Consider the following 18,650-nt stretch of genomic DNA (forward strand, 5'->3'; position numbering starts at 1 on the left):
AACAAATGCTGGGAAGGATGTGGAGAAATGGGAATGCTTTTACACTATTGGTGGGAGTGTAAATTAGTTCAAACATTGTGGAAGACAGTGTGGTGATTCCTCAAGGTTCTAGAAACAGAAATTCCATTTGACCCAGCAATCCCATTACTGGGTATATAACCAAAGGATTATAAATCATTCTACTATAAAGACACACGCACATATATGTTCATTGCAGCACTGTTTATAACAGCAAAGACTTGGAACCAACCCAAATGACCGTCAATGATAGAACTGGATAAAGAAAATGTAGCACATATACACCATGGAACACTATGCAGCCATAAAAAAGGATGAGTTTATGTCCTTTGCAGGGACATGGAAGAAGCTGGAAACCATCATTCTCAGCAAATTAACACAGGAACAGAAAATCAAACACCACATGCTCTCACTCATAAGTGGGAGTTGAACAATGAGAACACACAGACACAGGGAGGGGAACATCACACACTGGGGCCTGTCAGGGGCCCCTTTAAGTATATCAGAACTTAAAGTACAATACAAATTTATAAAAAAAGAAAAAGAAAAAAAATGGTAACATCATGCTGAGCTCCAGGGAGACTGCAATGAGCAGACCCCTCCTGCCACCTTGTATTGGATTTGTAGCAGAATTGCAAAATTGACTTTTGTTTCTTTAAGCCACTCAGATTTAGCATTATTTCTTACTGTAGTATGAGCTAATATCTACCTTTTCCTCTATTCAACAGCACTTGCCCCTCCACCTACAAACTTCAACTCTGATTCTACAGCAGTGGTTCTAGAGCCTAGTTGCACATCCAAATTGCTCTCGGAGCTTTAAAAACATCCTGATGCTCAGGCTTCACACCAGTACAATCACAACAGAATTTGATTGAATGGAAGCTGGCATTTGGTATGTTTTTTTGTTGTTGTTGTTGAGACGGAGTTTCGCTCTTGTTACCCAGGCTGGAGTGCAATGGCTTGATCTCAGCTCACTGCAACCTCCGCCTCCTGGGTTCAGGCAATTCTCCTGCCTCAACCTCCTGAGTAGCTGGGATTACAGGCACGCGCCACCATGCCCAGCTAATTTTTTGTATTTTTAGTAGAGACGGGGTTTCACCATGTTGACCAGGATGGTCTCGATCTCTTGACCTCGTGATCCACCTGCCTCGGCCTCCCAAAGTGCTGGGATTACAGGCGTGAGCCACCGCACCCGGCCTGGTATGTTTTTTAAAACCCCAGACAATTCTGTTGCGCTGCCACTGAGGTCTAAGGACCACTGTCCTAAAAATGGGGCTCTGAGAAAGCTCCGTCAGTCGCCAGAAGTTGTTAAGTTTCCTATTATGAGGACTTGCCATAGGACACGAACAAGCCCAAATATTACAGTATATTTTCTGCTTGTAACAGCTATTCCTATTTGTACGGACTTTGAAGTGACTCAGTTTCCTCTAAGGATGAGAGACTGGCTCAAGAATATCCTGATGCAGCTTTATGAAGCCAACTCTGAACACGCTGGATATCTCAATGAGAAGCAGAGAAATAAAGTAAGTTATCCACAGGTTAGCTTCTTCAATGTTTGTCTACAGGGCGTGAGGAAGAAAGACATAGTAGGGGACTACCTACCTCTGCATACTGGCAGAAGCTCACTATGCTTCTCCACACCTGGTTAGCCCACGTGGCTTCACAGAATAGTAGATGTCACCATTCATGCCACAAGGTTTCAGAAACCACCAAACCTCCCCATTCTTCCCAATGGTCAGTGGCCTGAATTAGGGCTCTTCAAATCATACCTAGAGCAAGCTCTGGTTGAGCAAAGCTAATACAAATTCAGCATTGATATAGTCAGGCCAAACATCTTATTTAAATCTAAGCATGTTTTTTTTGCTCTCATAGGCCAGACATAGATGTATGATACAAAGGAGATCCATTACTCACAATATCAGTAATATATTAAGATTAAAAAGCACAGAACATTGATTCCAGAAGCTTCCAGAGAAAATTCATTCACCAGATAGTTACTGAGTGCCAGAAATTGACCTAAATACTGGAGTTACAGCAATGAACCAGACAAAATCTCTACCTTCGTGAGTTTACATTCTAGGTTAAGAGAAATATTCTAAACAAATAAGTATATATGTGGGTGTATCTAATGTATATATGTGTATATATACACATATATATGCAAATATATAGGCATACATGCAATTATATAAATATAGTCAAATGAGCATTTATGCAAATATAATCAAATCAGCAAATATATGTATAAGTATGTCAGTTGGGATGAAACATGCGGTGAAGACAAATAAAACATGAAGGAGGTGTGCATTAACTGTGTCAAATGCTGTTTACAGGTTGTAAGTTGAGGACTGAGGACTGGCCAGAGATTTAGCATGTCAAGGTCATTCACTGCAAAGACTATTCACAATAGCAAAGTGGACTCCGATAGGAGCTGTTCTTGCAGTGGGAGAATGTCTAGGGAAGGAAGCTTCAGTGGACAGAGTTCAACAGAGAATAGGAGGAAGGATGTGGGTGCCGCAAGTACAGACAATCCTTTCAAGGAGTTTTGCTATAAAGAGATAAAGAGAAATGGGGTGGCAGCTGGAGGGGGAAGTGAGATCAAGAGTCCCACCTAGCAGTGGGAGATGGTAGAGGATGTTTGTGTGCTTCTGGAAATAACCCAGTCCAGAAGGAAAAATTAGTGAGGAGCAGAGAATGCACACAACTGCCAGAGGGCGATCTTCAATAGGTGTCCCCGCCAGAGGAGAGGGGTTGGGCTTAGGTTAGGAGCACAGGAAGGTCACAGGAAGGAAAGATGTGGTCCTGGGCGCAGGTGGAGGCTCTGTTTGCTTCCAATTACTCAGTGAAATAAGAGGTAACATCACAAGTTGAGAGTTTCACGTGCACTGCTCAAGAATAACTTCTAGCCTCCCTCTTGAATACAGTGTCACAGAGAGCCTTGAGCGTATTAGCTATGAAACGGGGAAATTTCAATGGGGCTGGCCAAGCAGTAACACACCAGGGCTAACGCGAGACTGAGTGGGTACCAGATGGGTGACCTAGAAGAATAAGAATGGACTCTGCCAGCGGAGGAAGGAGCAGCACTTCTCACTAACTAATCAAAAATTTTGCCTAAGTCAATTCAGCCCTTTTCATTAAAACCTCATAGTTAAAAAAAAAAAAATGCAGTGAACATTACTTGGTTAAAAGAAACAGGCAAAAAAAACTTAAAATATTTAAAAGTTTAAAAAAGATTTAAATTTCTTCTGAAAACCAGAGGTTTCTTACATCAGGTGCTACATCAGGTAGACATGAGAAAGGCCTGTAGTATTGATTGGAAGACATTTCATTTGGTTGCACATGATGTCCTGAGCTTGTTTTCCTCTATCGTGTTACTGTCACTCTTCAAGTAACCTTTAGCAAGTGACGAGTCCATTACATTTGTCTGATTCTCTGACAGTCTTCTGCCTTCCTAATCCCAGGTCAAGAAAATTTACCTGGACGAAAAGAGGCTCTTGGCTGGGGACCATCCCATTGACCTTCTCTTAAGGGACTTTAAGAAAAATTACCACATGTATGTGTATCCTGTGCACTGGCAGTTTAGTGAACTTGACCAACACCCTATGGATAGGTAAGAACTCTTTTTACCTTTCCATTTCTAGATTTATATCTCTGATAAAATATCTACATATCTCTGCAAAAGGAAATCTAATTTAGGACGTTTCCCAGTTCCACTTTAGAATACTGAGATGCCAAACATACTTAGGAGTCTAAACACAGAGCTGCTGTGATGATAGCAGAATATGGCTACTCCACAGCTCCCAAGTTTACATGTGAAGGTCCAGCTTCCCACAGAGACTCCACCAATTTTGTCATTCTTGATCCTAAATTCCCAAGATATTCCGATTGGCCCAACATGATTCAAGTGCCTACATCTAAAACAATCAGGTATGGCCAATGGATGAGAACCAGGTTGTAGCAACATGATTGCTGGGTACACCCCTATAGATTTAGGGTGGGGGAAGGACAGTTCCCATGAAGAGAGAAACCTTGTGAATTGACATCCCAAAAGCTGTGAACCTTACCCACAAACAGTTTATTTCATTGGCAGTTTTCATCAGTATTTTATTTATTTTGCATATACAGCAACCTTATGGGAAAAAAATGTCCTTGGTAAGCCTAAGAGTTAAATCATCATGCATAAGCTAACTCAATTAATAGGATGTCATGTATTTCATTGCAGAGTCTTGACACATTCTGAACTTGCTCCTCTGCGAGCATCTCTGGTGCCCATGGAACACTGCATAACCCGCTTCTTTGAGGAGTGTGACCCTAACAAGGATAAGCACATCACCCTGAAGGAGTGGGGCCACTGCTTTGGAATTAAAGAAGGTAAATGCATCACCAGCCAAAGAAGAGGGATGTCTTCTTCCCCAGACAAGCCCTAAGCCCTGCATGTTTCCTAGAGAGGTCCTTCTACATGTTCAAATTGAAAGCTTGAAACAAAAAGGTGGCAGCTTGCTAGACAGGACTCGCTTGGTGCACGTGCTGTCATTGCAAAGTCACTTCTTACTACCTTTATGGCACTGTTTTGGAAAGGTAGCAAGAGTGAACATGCATTGAGGTCTCGGCAGTTAGCTCAGCCTAAAAAAAAACACGTGAATCCAGAGAGCTGGGCAAAACCTCAGCAGGCTTTGGGTCCTTTCTTATTTAATATCCTACCTTAACCTGGACCTTGGGTCAAACTTTTCAAAATCACATGGAGAGAATAAAAAAGCAAGCTCATTTCTGACAATGGGAGATGTCAGAACATCTCAGAATCAATTACCAACACACCAAAGACTGGATCTTAGATCACAAGTAGTGCTGGGATAATCCTTTAACCCAAAACTCACCCATGACTTTATCCTCAATGACTGGGGGCTGTGGGAAGGTAGATCAGAGTATTCTTTCTTTACTCCTGCAGTAGAGGAAATTAAATTTAGACACATGTTTTGCTTGGTTATGTCTTAATATGTTTCCTTTTCTTTCCCTAAGTTACACTTGACTTTTATGATCAGGTAGTTTTTCAATAATTAAGATATGAAAAGCCAGGCGCAGTGGCTCATGCCTGTAATCCCAGCACTTTGGGAGGCCGAGGCAGGCGGATCACCTGAGGACAGAAGTTCAAGACAAGAGTGGCCAACATGGGGAAATCCCGTCTTTACCAAAAATACAAAAATTAGCCAGGCTTGGTGGTACACACCTGTAATCCCAGCTATTTGGGAGGCTGAGGCAGGAGAATTGCTTGAACCTGGGAGGCAGAGGTTGCAGTGAGCCAAGATTACGCCATTGCATTCCAGCCTGGGTGACAGAGTGATACTCAGTCTCAAAAAAAAAAAAAAAAAAAAAAAAAAAAAAAAAAAAAAAAAAAAAAAAAAAAAAAAAAAAAAATATGAAAGACGTTCAAAAAATGAGCATTACAATCTGCTCACAATTCTCACCACACACACACACAAATGATAGTATGTGAGGTAATGCATTTGCTAATCAGCTCAATTTAGCCATTCCACAGTGTATACATATTTTAAAAGATTATGTTTTACATTATATATACCATTTTATTTGTCAATTAAAATAAATAAATAAGAAAAATACCACTCACAGAGCATAAATTAACAGTGAACATCAAATCTCTGAAACACAGATTTCATTCATGTTTACAATATACCCTTGGGGTAAACAGGCAGCTAAGCAGTAAAGGAAAGTCAGTTCATCAAATGTCAGAAGTTTCCAAAAAGAAATAACCTGTGCAACCTTCATTTTTAAAATATCCCCCATACATATGTAGAATGTCTTAAAATTAGAGAGGAAGAGGTTAAAGTATGATTTATTTAGTAATAAATAGATAAGCAGAGAGGGTTGGTCCTTTTCCTTGCAATATTATTCTGTGAAATAAACGCAACTGTAATGAGCAAAGGATGTATATTTTGTAAGTACCTAGTTGTCTATGGTGCATAGTGAATCACCCCACAACTTAGCAGCTTCAAATCTTTCTCAGTTCCCAAGGGTCAGGAATCCCACAGTAACTAACCTGGATGGCTCTGGATTAGGAGATCTCATTAGGTTGTGATCAAGCTGCCATGCAGTGCGGCAGTTATCTGACGGCTTGACTGCGGCTGAACAGTCTGTGCCTGAGCTCACTCCCATGGCTGTTTGCGGGAGCCTTCAGTACCCCATCACGGAGGCCTCTCCTCCACAGGGCTGCTCACAGCAAGGTATCTAGTTTCCTCCAGAGTGAGACACTAGGCAGAGAGAGAGAACGCCAAGATTGAGGCCCCAATGTCTTTTATAACCTAACCTCGAAGTTACATACCATTACTTCTGCCATATTCTATTGGTCACACTGACCAATCCTGCTACAGCGGGAGGAGAAGAAGGAGACCACAGAAGGTTGGGTGTCAGTCGTCTTTCTAGCATCTATTATACAAGCAGAGTACTTAGAAAAATTCAAATATATCCCTCTGTCCTGCCCTGCCAGTATCTAGAGGGGAAAATGCAGATGGGATAGGACGTATTTATGGATGCCTGTTTATATGTCATGTGATTTTAAAGGACCGATAAAAAGGCAAATTTAAACAGAGGCCATTTACTTCAGAAAACCAGTTGCATCTCATTCTTCCTTTTGCAAAGCTTCTGGCAGCTCTGCAGTGTGTAAGCTCACCCAGGCTCCACTGAGCGGTTGTCTGGGAGGAGCAGGAAGGACTTAAAGTCCAGTCATTTGCAAAGCTGCTAATGATCTTGTTTGTGCACTGTGGTTTGGCCATCATTACCTTATTTTGAAGAAAGGAAAAAATCATCACATAATAAACCAATAAAAATATATTAAATATTCAGTCAGAACATGTAAACAAGTTATTGCTTTGGAATGTAGCTAGAGAAAAAAAATCTTTATTTGTAAGTATACCCTTCTTTCCTTCAAGGCTGAGAAATCCACAGAAGGAGAATATAAAGTTTAGCCAATGTTTTCCTGAATTTTAACTGCCTGTGATAGATTTGCTCATATATTCCTACTCTGTTATTAACTAGCTATGTGAATTAGGGCATGCCGCTTATCCTCAGTGAGTCTCATTTTCCTTATCTGTAAAAATGGGGTTGAAGTAACAAGTGGAGGAGTCCTCATTTATTTTGTGCCCATGCATACCATGCATTGACACATATCCATGCTGATCTTCAGAAAACCTTCCACAAGTGAGACTCACAGGGCAAACAAGTCAGATGACGCAGGTTCTCCTAAGCCACTTAAAGACATTATGCTAAGAGTACTGGGGGATCACCAAAGTGTTTCAAACAAGCCAGTGATTTCCCTGAGTTTGTATTTAAGAAGGATTCCCCTGGTTACATTGTGGAGAGGCCGAAGAATTGTTGAGAGATTACTGTGGTAAACCCAGGCAAGAGCTGATGAGAACTTCAACTAGGGGAATGACAGAGAAGAAAAAAAGAGAAGTAAACATATTCAAGATATATTTTAAAATATAAGCATACCCAAATGTATAGCATGTAGAAATAAGACAATATTTGATAGAAAATATGTGGGGGCAGAGAGCAGACAGGTGAGAGATGCAAAAGAGAAGTGCAATGCCTAGGTCCCTGGCTTAGAGCAGGCAGGGTAAATAGAGGTAAATAGAGGCACCTTCCACAGAGAAAACACAAGAACAGAAGTGGATATGGGGTAAACGACAAATTCCATTTGGGATACGTTGAATTGTAAAGTATTAGGTTGTCTCTTAAGTGTTAGGTTCATGCAAAAGTAATTATGGTTTTGCCATTATCTCCACCACTCCATCAAAACTATCATTATTTCTACTATGCCCACCACTGATGGGCACCTACAATGATTGTATGTCTTTGCTATTGTGAATAGGGCTGCAATGAACATGTGAATGCGTATGTCTTTTCAGCAAAATGATAGTTCCGTTTTAAGTTCTTTGAGAAATCTCCAAACTGTTTTCCGCAGTGGCTCAACTAATTTACATTACCGGTGTATAAGCATTCCTTTTTCTCTGCAGCTTCACCAGCATGTTGTTTTTGGACTTTTTAATTATAGCCATTCTGACTGGTGTGAAATGGTATCTCGTTGTGAGATGGTTTTGATTTAAATTTTACTGATGATTAGTAATGTGGAACTTCATATATATACAAACATTCAACATAAACCGTACAACAAACCCTCATTTCATGAGTTTGCTTACATAACAAACTTGCACATGTACTTCTGAACTTTATATATGTATATATATATATATATATATGTATTTGTTAAACATATATATATTTGTTTATATATATGTTTAACTTTATATATATATAAATATAAATATACATATTTGTTAAACATATATATTTATTTGTTGGCTGCTTATATATAAAGACAGGGTTTGGGAGCTGAAATGCATATTTGGGGATTATAAGCATACAGATAATAATTGACATGAGGGAAGGGAACTAATTCTCCCAAGGAAAACACATTGAGCTACATGAAAAAGCATCTAGGATTAAATACCACACTGAGGAACAACCTCTAGATGATGGATAGTGGAGGAAGAAAGAATGCAGTAAGGTGAGTAAAGTTTCTCCTGAAATGAAGGAAGAAAACGAGGGTAGTGCCGTGCAAAGGAGGTGTTTCCAAGAGGAGGAACAGACTGACAGTGCCAAGCGTGACCGAAGCGTCAAAGGTGAAAGAAATAATGATATCCTGGGTGGCCCTGGGGAGAGTAGTTTTGGTGGAATGGTAAAGATGGAAGTCACATTCTATAGGTTGAGAAGAAATGGGAGATAAGAAAGGGTAAATATTGAATGTTTGAGTGTAGGAAAGACCTAGAAAAGATATAGAGTAAGAGGAGCATGTTCTAGAATAAGAGAGGCTTGAGCACTCCATTCATTTATTCATTCATTTGCTCAAGAAATCTTTACAGACGGTTTACATCAGTGCAGGCACTGTTCTAGAGGCTAAACATACAACATAGTTAAATGCCAACAGGAAGGGCCCCCCAGTAGAAAAGGAGAGGTGAAGGAAGGATGTAAGAAAGAAAGAGGAAAGTAAAAGGAGAATCTCATGAAGGTCAGAAGAGGTCTTGCACATAGGTAGAGGAATGAGCCTTAACATCAAGAAAATGGACATCTCTTATCTGAGCAACAGAAAGAAGACAAAGGCTTTGGGTGCAAATATAAGTAAATATATAAGTAATAAAGTTATTATCTCCAGTTTGCAAATGAAGCCAGTACTTAAAAAATACATATCAAAGTCCACAATCTTTCCAATTCTCTGGGCTAGATAAAAACTGTTAGCAGGAAAATTACCTAGTGCCCAGACAGAGTAGTTTAATAGTTTAGTATGCTTCAAATTACCTGCTTTAAACGTTTAACGGTTAAATTATGACATGGAATCAACCTAAATGCCCATCAATGGTAGACTGGATAAAGAAAATATGGTACATATACACCATGGAATACTATGCAGCCATAAAAAAGAATAAGATCATCTTCTTTGCAGGAACATGGATGGAGCTGGAGGCATTATTCTTAGCAAACTAATGCAAGAACAGAAAACCAAATACTGCATGTTCTCACTTACAAGTGGGAGCTAAATGCTGAGAACACACAGACAGATAGAGGGGAACAACAGACACTGGGGCCTACCAGAAAATGGAGGGTGGGAGGAGGGAGAGGATCAGAAAAAATAACTAATGGGTACTAGGCTTAGTACCTTAGTGACAAAATAATCTGTACAACAAACCCCATGACATGGGTTTGCCTATATAACAAACCTGCACGTGTGCTTCTGAACTTAAAAGGTTTTTTTCTGAGAAAAAACAGCTTAATGATTATTGAGTTAGGGTGAGCCATATTGGTAAGCAGCGATCTTATATCCACTAGAGGATACTGTCTTCTTCACAGGTATAGTGACAAGTTCTTTGACAAGCTACTCAATGAAAAACTGGATTTACCTAGCACTACACTTCTATTTATTTCTGTTATATTTTAGCTCACCTTCCAGATTAGTCTACTTGGTACTTCTTGGCTGGATTTCCCTTTAATCTGCTCTTCCTCAATCAGTGGCTCTCAACCCTGCAGCAGAATTACCTGCAGTTTCCCAAATGTCTACATGTCATTAGCTCACCCCTAGGCATTCTGATTCTAGAGGCCAGAGGTGAGGCCTAAAAATATATATTTTTAAAAGTTCATGAGTGACACTGACGCCCTACCAGAGTTGAGGATCACCATTATACTGCCTTATTAGATGATTTCTCAAATCCTTCAAATCGAATATTGTTTGTTCTACTATGGCTACTTTCTAAAAGTGTTTTTTTTTTTTTTTTGCTTCTTGTTTTTTATAGAAGACATAGATGAAAATCTCCTCTTTTGAATGAAGATTTTAAAGAACTCAACTTTCCAGCATCCTCCTCTGTTCTAACCACTTCAGCAATATATGCAGCTGTGACACTTATAGATTTATGTTTAGCAAAATATTTGCATGTATGACAAGACAATGAGAGTAATTGCTTGATAACCTATGCACCAGGTATTTAACAACTTTGGAAACAAAAATAAGTAAAGTCAACATATGCAAAATACTGTACATTGTGAACAGAAGTTTAATTCATAGTAATTTCACTCTCTGCATCAACTTATGAGATAATTAATGATAAAACTAATAATAAAAATAATGCATTTGTATTGTTCATAATATCATTTGCACTTCAAGAAAGTGGAATGTTACTCTTTTGTGGTTAATGTCTATTATTTTCCATATCTTAATACCCTAATAAAGAGTCCATAAAAATCCAAATGCTCTTTTCCAGTTATTATTTAGACAATCAAATGTGAAAGATCAGCCCAAGACTCACACCTCATATCAGATTATAATTGTGCTTCCTAAACCCTACTACTTTAAGTGTGTGTGTGTGTGTGTGTGTGTGTGTGTGTGTGCTTTTGAAGAAAAAGTATGAGACATCTCTTACAGAAAACAAATATTCAGCGGTAAAATAACAGCTGCTCATTAATGTCTTTCATGATTATGTAAGTTTAAACAGAAAACTAAATAAATAAATTCAAGTGCTTTTTTACCAAATTTGATTAAAATGTAGAACAAGCTGGGTGCAGAGGCTCACCCTATAATCCCAACACTTTGGAAGGCCAAGGCGGGAGGATTCCTTGAACTCAAGAGTTCAAAACCAGCCCAGGCAACATGGAGAGACCCTGTCTCAAAGAAAACTTAAAAAAATAGCCAGGCATGGTAGCATGCACCTGTGATCCCAGCTACTTGGTAGACTGAGGTAGGAGAATTGCTCGAGCCTAGCCGGTCGAGGCTGCGGTGAGCCAATATCGCACCACTGCACTCCAGCCTAGGTGACAGGACAAGGCCCTGTCTCAAAATATAAATAAATAAAAATAAAATGTGGAAGATTATGCGCTGCTTGATCCAACTAGTTCTAACTTTGTGTGCAGTTGAAAATGTGTGCTGGGGAAGAGGACAGCCCTGTGAATTTCTACACATTCATTGCCTCAAAATAAAGAAAAGTAAGGGTAAAACAGGTAGAGAGCCATAAAGTGTCTTGATGTCCAAGGTAGAAAGAGATTAGATATTAATACTGTAAATTGATAGCAAAAAAAATCCGTCATAAGCGAAAATTTGTTTTATTCACTCTTCTTTGATAACTATTACAGTAAAAGTTAGATAACAAAAATATGACATCGCAATATAGTTTTCCAAGTTCTGAAGGCAGTAAAAGAACATGTCACTCACTCTATTTGAAAGAAAATGGTTTTCTACATAGTTTTCTATCTGAAATGAAAGATATCAATACAATTAGCTTTTATTTTTTCAAATAATTAAAAAATTTGTTGTTGTTGTTATAAACCTTATCTAAGATAGTCACTGAGAAAACATGCCCCTAGGAATTTTATCTGAAAGATACTTACAGAATAGTTTATTTTTTTAACCAGAATTATCTTCTCTGAGAACTTCAGAATTTTATTCATTATCTCTTTTCTTAACTCAATACATTTCTTATTCTTAACTAGAACCATATCATACTATGTCCTTTCTAAATAATTAAGTTCAACTTGATTCATCTTTAATAATTAATTAAATAAAATCTAATTAAATATTATTTGTAACTTTTTCCAACTACAGAAATAATTTTAGACACTATTCCAAATTTCAGAACATTTTTATGTGAAGCTGAAAAGATCTTAGCTAATTACAAACTAGGTTTTTGGGAACAGTGAAATTATATTAAGAAGTATTAATTAGACCTAAATCATCTTTTACCCTCAGACAGCTTTAAAAAATGTTGTAGAATAGTGAAAAGTGATTTTAATATCACTGTAAGGACATCACCTCAATATCTACTAAAAATTTTATTTGAAAATAATATTCATTTTGAAATGAAAAATATTTAATAATAGAAAATTTCAACCTTAAATTTCTCTATCATTTAGAGCTCTCACATGTATAGCTAGATGACCTATTATAGAAGCACATTAATATTCTTGGTGGTCACAATTTTTAATTGTGGGTTGTTTGTGATAAAGACACTACTCTAATCCCAACCTAAGAGATAAAGTTATTTTCTCAGTAATCAGTCTGTAAGTCTACCTCTGCGTAATTGAGAGACTTTGGAAGTTGGAGCTTCTGGTATGAAAGCAATTATTCACTTTAGCTTTGAATTTTGTGACTCATATTGCCCATAACCATAAAGGCATTAGTAACATGGCTTAAATACTAGATGGGCATAGAGACTGTAGGTGATCACGCTGCTCCTTGTATCTGTTGCTCCAAGGGTCACTGAAGCAAAGGTAATTGAGGAGATATATAGTATCATTTGGACTGATTCTATTGCACTAGATAAAAGAATGTAACATAGTCTTGTGTTGGGTAATTTAATGATTTCTAATAGGTTCATTTCTAAAAAGAAGAAAGAAATTAAAATGTTTGAATTCAGAAAGAAGAAAAATACAAAGGAAAAAATATGAAAAAAGAAAAGAAGGGAACTAAGTTGCCTAAATTCAGGCAAAGTGAAATAGCACTAAGATAAATCAGAGTTGAGTTTAAATGTATATAATAGCTGAAACGTGACTTATAGATATAGATATAACTTGCCTCAAATGCTGGAGACAAGTCCTAATAAGAATACGATAAAGTTTTTTTTTCTCAGAATCCAACTCCAGAATACAGTGAATTGGTTTGAAACTCACAAGGTAAGTTAATTTGAATTAAATGTGATTTTTTAAACGTAAAAATGTCTCCTTTCAGAACTAGCAGATCAATAAAAGGCCAGTTGACTTGCTTTATTGAATCTGAATTTACTTACATTGCTCTTATTCTCTACCAACCCATTAAGCCTTACAATTTTTTGTCCATACAATTTCCTTCCTGAGAACTATAACTGGCAATAACAGCAACCAGACTGTACGAAGGCCTGGTAAGTCTCGCAGAGGTACAAGCTTCAGGTGGATTTATTTGCCTTTTACATAAAAACTTTCCTCTCATTTTAGCCAGTAGTGATAAATTTCTAATAGTAAGCACAATGCAACACTGGTGTTTAAAAATCTCTGCGTAGAACTGAGCACAGGGGTTTATACCTGCAATCCCAGCACTTGGGAAGGCTGTGGTGGGAAGGTTGCTTGAGGCCAGGAGATCAAGACCAGCTTTGCAACAGGAGGGCAACATAACAAGACTCCATCTCTAAGAAAATTTTTTAAAAATTAGCCAAGTGTGGTGGCACACTCCTGTAGTCCTAGCTGCTTGGGAGACTGAGGCAGAAGGATCACTTGAGCCCAGTAGTTTGAGGACGCAGTGAGCTACGATTGTGCCACTGCACTCTAGCCTGGGTGACACAGCAAGACCCTGTCTCCAAAACAACAAAAAAAAAAAGATTTGTGTGTAGAGATCACACACTCAACTTCAGGGACCAAACATGCACAGTATATAGGCTGAACTGTAACTTTATAAGAAAGTAGAAAGTAATAGGCTATGTTGGGAGCTAAACAGTGCATGTCTTGTCTAAGGAATTCAAAGCTTTTTTTTTTATTTTTTTGAGACGGAGTCTCTCTGTCGCCCTGATTGGAGAGCAGTGGCATGATCTTGGCTCACTACAATCTCCACCTCCTGGATTCAAGCAATTCTCCTGCCTCAGCCTCCTGAGTAGCTGGGACTAAAGGCATGCGTCACCATACCCAGCTGATTTTTGTATTTTTAGTAGAGACGGGGTTTCACCATGTTACCCAAGACAGTCTCCTGACCTCATGATCTGCCTGTCTCTGTCTCCCAAAGTGCTGGGATTACAGGCATGAGCCACCGTGCCTGGCCTCAAAGCTTTTAAATACACTCTTCTAGGCTTACAAAACCTATGTTTGGAGGCAGGATTTAATATGACCAGTACTTCAACACCTCTAAATAAACTATTTATTTACAATAGGAATAGAACTTATATAGAAAAAAACTAGTAATGATCTCCTGCCCCTTCAATTCCAGGCTCAACCTTTAGAATGGAAGTTCTCATCCTGGCTGGCCTTTTGAGCACTGCCACTGCTCTGCCCATCCCCGTGAGTACAACTTCCTCAGCTGCTGACTCAATTTCAGATTTAGAGATTTCTGGGCTAAAAAGCATGTCCAATCTTTTCATTTCACAAAAGAGGAAAGTGGAATCCAGGAAAGTCATGGAACTAGTTCACCACTCTTTGTCAGCCCAAGAGTCTGCCTAGTACAAATCCCAGCCCTATATGCCATGTGCTAGCTGTGTGACTTGAACTAACACATGGTTTTCTTGTCTATAAAATGAGTTATAGAAACACCTCAGAGTTGCACAGAGATAATTTTTTAAGACATCTAAAGCACAGAATGGTGCTATCTGAAAGACAGGATGCTCTCAATAAACTCAGTGATATAGAACAAATATTCAGCAGTGACCCAATTAAATTAATTAGTTTAAATTAATCAGTTTGAATTGAGCTTCATTTGTAATGCCCTTGCCCCAAACCATCTCATGTTTTCTTAACAGGCTGTTACATGGAAATGCTCTGACACCGAGGGAGTATCTACTTCATTGTATATTTGATTTTACAGAAGGAAATATTTAAGATAACTTATATTGATTACTAAATTATGAATGCAAAAATACCTATGCCTGAATTATATTTGAGTGATCACACAGGTAAATCCTAAAAGGATTACATACAGATACATCTTTAAAAGTCCAATTTTTGAAAACCAGATTTGGATAAAAAGCTACACTCCTCATCTGTAGTGCCCCTGATAACAAACCTAATTTGTTTCTTTAGACCACAATCCTTTTTGCCAAAGCTGACAAGTATTGTGGTCTAAAATTCCAAACAATTTGTATTGCCTGTTTCTTTATGCTGATGGGAATGATGCAGTATACACATTTCATTAATTCTAATATGTACTTTTTGATATTTTAGCATCCCTGAAATAGAGCTGTGTCTTACAAACGTAATGTGATGAAGTGTCATGACAGCTTAACAGCAGTGCTTTTCCTTGTTGGTAATTTATGAAATAATGGTGCTTTTCACAATGATAGCATATAAAAATATATGAAATAGTAATCCCAGAACACCGTTAACTTCACCTATATAGACATTTTGTCATCAACTGACTATAAACAAATAAGCCACTGAGTCTAATCTGTGTTTACTAGTCTGAATATGAGGGCACCAAGCTGGCAAGAAACTCTCTCCCTTGCACACTTTGTAACACAGGACCTTTTGAAGAAGTGAGGGAGCTTTCAAAATTTGTGTTTGGGATGCAGAACTTAATGTACATTTCCACACTCCCTTCACTTTGAATTTATAACTGCTGAGAACTAAATCAAGAATGCTATTCATTCAAAGATTTACAAAAGGAGATATTCGTGTAATATGAAATTAATCTTAGGAAATGCAAATAAAAGCCTTCTTTGGATATAAATTTAAAAGCAACTGTTATTCCAAATCATTGCACAAAATTAATTCAACTTCTCCCTATTAGATATCCAACTGCTTTTTATTTCAGAAGCGAAGTTACAATACTGATGTGTATAATGCTCCATAGCAGCTTACTACCTATTCCTGTTTAGAACAAAACCTCTCTTTAGTGGATAATGTATTGCCATATGCTGCTTTACCTTGTTGCTGTTATTGTTTTGCAAGCTTGAACAATATGGTGGAAGTTCCAGTGAACAGGTAAACTTCTAGTTGTTTTTTTAAATAATGCTTTCATTATTTTTAAAGTTTGCCATTGTCTGAAATGACTGACATCATGTTTCTTTTTACAGAGATTTATCTTTTTCCCACCACAAGTACCACCATTTTTCCCTCAGGTCCAATTTCCCCTACTTCCACAACCAACCCTGGTAAGCATGGGTTTGGGGAATCTGAAATAGCTAAAAGGATTTATTAGTTGGACAGTAGTATGAAACTTTCCAAATTTTGATACTGAAATATGAAGCTTTAAGAAGTCCTCAGGAATCAGTGTTCAAATTTCTCTCCCATATATCTTGTAGTGGGATGTAACAAGGGGCTAGCAAATGTCCCTCCAAATCTTCAGTGTCCTCTCCCAGTGTTTCTCTGCACTGACCATTAGAAAGCTGTTTGTGCTGAAGTACTCCAACTGTTATGAGCTTAGTTATTCTTTATGAAGAGAATACTTCTTTCTATAATATCCATTCTTTTGCTTTTTAAATTCACCTTACTGCTTTCTTTCTCTAACAATATTTTTCTCCCAGTTTTCTATAACATTTTCCCAAGTTCAAGCAAAATAGTTACTTTGTTTTTCTTGCTGGACCCTCTCCAGTCTCTCCTAATACCTGGATTCTTGAAACATTTTTTCAATAAAGGCTGTAACAATGCTAAATACACAGTAAAGTTGCCTTTATCCTATATATAACACTTTTGTAAGTAGAACACAGATAGCATTTACTGAGTGTTTACTATCGTATAGAGTCAACGGTGAGTGCTTGAGGTACAGACAGTATAAGTTCATATCTGATGAGGAAGAGATTCACAAATGGAAACTATAATGCAATTTGATAAGTGCTTCTAGACACAAATACAAACCTATGGATCAAAGACTTCACAGAGAAGACAGTATCTGAACCAGGTCTTGGAGGAAGACAAATGGATAGGGCATTTCAGGCAGAACAGCAGGTGCATGAGTGCAGACCTGAAAAGAACAAGGCAATTTGGAGGTAGAAAATTATTTCAGTCTAAAATAATGATCCTGCAACACAGGTTGGGGCCATATTAAATCTGGATAAGCAATGATTCTTTTTTTCTTTAAAAATCACATACATTTTAAAACTTCACACACCCTTTATTTACAGACAAGGACCTCACTATGTTACCCAGGCTGGTCTCAAACTCCCGGGCTCAAATGATCCTCCCACCTCACACAGGCTCCCCAGTAGCTGGGATTACAGGTGCAAACCACCATGCCCAGCTCACACACATTTTTAAAAGCATCTTGCTTAATATTGTGTCCGATCCCCTAAATATTTTTAAATATACAAAGATGATTACGCATTTTTTATATCTAAATGTAATAAACACTTTCCCTTTGTTTGCAAATTGTTTCTTTCAACTTTTAGCAATTTGTCACTAAACTTAGTCCTCAATAAAACATTTCTTCTCCTTTAATGTTTTTACTTGTTCTGATTGAATCCTAGCTGTTAAATTCTAAATATTATACTTGCACTTATAATTAATTGCTAATTATTTTGGTTCTAAACAGGACTAGGTGCATTTCCCTATTGTTTGATAAAATTTGTTAAGGTTTTTTGTTTGTTTTGTTCTTGAGACAGAGTATCGCTCTGCCCAGGCTGGAGTGCAGTGACGTGATCTCAGCTCACTGCAACCTCCACCTCCCAGGTTCAACCGATTCTCCTGTCTCAGCCTCCTGTCTTAGCCTGGCTAATTTTTGAGATGAGGTTTCACCATGTTGGTCAGGCCGGGCGAACTCCCTCCTGACCTGAAATGATCCGCCCGCCTCGGCCTCCCAAAGGGCTAGGATTACAAGTGTAAGCCACCGCCCCCAGCAAAATTTATTTTAAACTGATGCAAAATCTTGGAGTTTTGGTTTTTAATTAGAACTTAGAAATCCCTGTTAACGTCTTATATTTAAATGTATTTAAATCAACGTGACAATTAAAAGAATCACTATTCTGTGAAATAGAAACTCTTCCTACCACCAGATGGCAGAATAGTATCTAAAAAGCAAGCAAAGAAAGTAACCTTACTGTAGGGAAAGTGGTAGATTTGCAAAAACTGTCAACGCATACAGAAGACAGATTCCTGGGCTTTAAGTTAGACAAATAAAGAAAAACAACAATACCTCTTGAAAGAAAAAATTGTATTGAATCCACTAGACTCGAATCTCCACCAAATAGAGGGTGAGTTCTCTAAGAAAAGTGTCGTTTATTGCTGTCCCTAAACTCTAGATATAGAATAACTGCTCAATAAATATTGTAGGGATGGATGGACGGATGGATGGATGGATGGATGGATGGATGGATGGATGGAAAGAAGGATGAGCAAGTGTATGAATAAATGAGAAAAAGAAAGAGAAAGTGTTCACAATTTACTTTTTTTCTTTTTGTAGATTTTGATTCCTTTTC

General features: G+C 38.0%; 1 protein-coding gene across 2 annotated transcripts in view; it reads left to right on the forward strand.

Annotated features, from left to right (window-relative positions):
* The window catches only part of SPARCL1 (SPARC like 1), a 60,489-nt gene extending 49,664 nt beyond the window's left edge, over positions 1-10,825 (forward strand). For both annotated transcript variants that reach the window (XM_017545125.1, XM_037744499.1), the window contains exons 8-11: positions 1,405-1,541; positions 3,480-3,628; positions 4,241-4,389; positions 10,374-10,825. In XM_017545125.1, the coding sequence (XP_017400614.1) occupies positions 1,405-1,541; positions 3,480-3,628; positions 4,241-4,389; positions 10,374-10,402 (464 nt within the window). In that variant the 3' untranslated portion in view covers positions 10,403-10,825. The remainder of the gene's footprint in view (positions 1-1,404; positions 1,542-3,479; positions 3,629-4,240; positions 4,390-10,373) is intronic.
* Positions 10,826-18,650: the final 7,825 nt, after the last annotated feature.

This window comes from Cebus imitator, unplaced genomic scaffold (genome assembly GCF_001604975.1).
Source record: "Cebus imitator isolate Cc_AM_T3 unplaced genomic scaffold, Cebus_imitator-1.0 Scaffold177, whole genome shotgun sequence".
NCBI classification, from domain to species: domain Eukaryota; kingdom Metazoa; phylum Chordata; class Mammalia; order Primates; family Cebidae; genus Cebus; species Cebus imitator.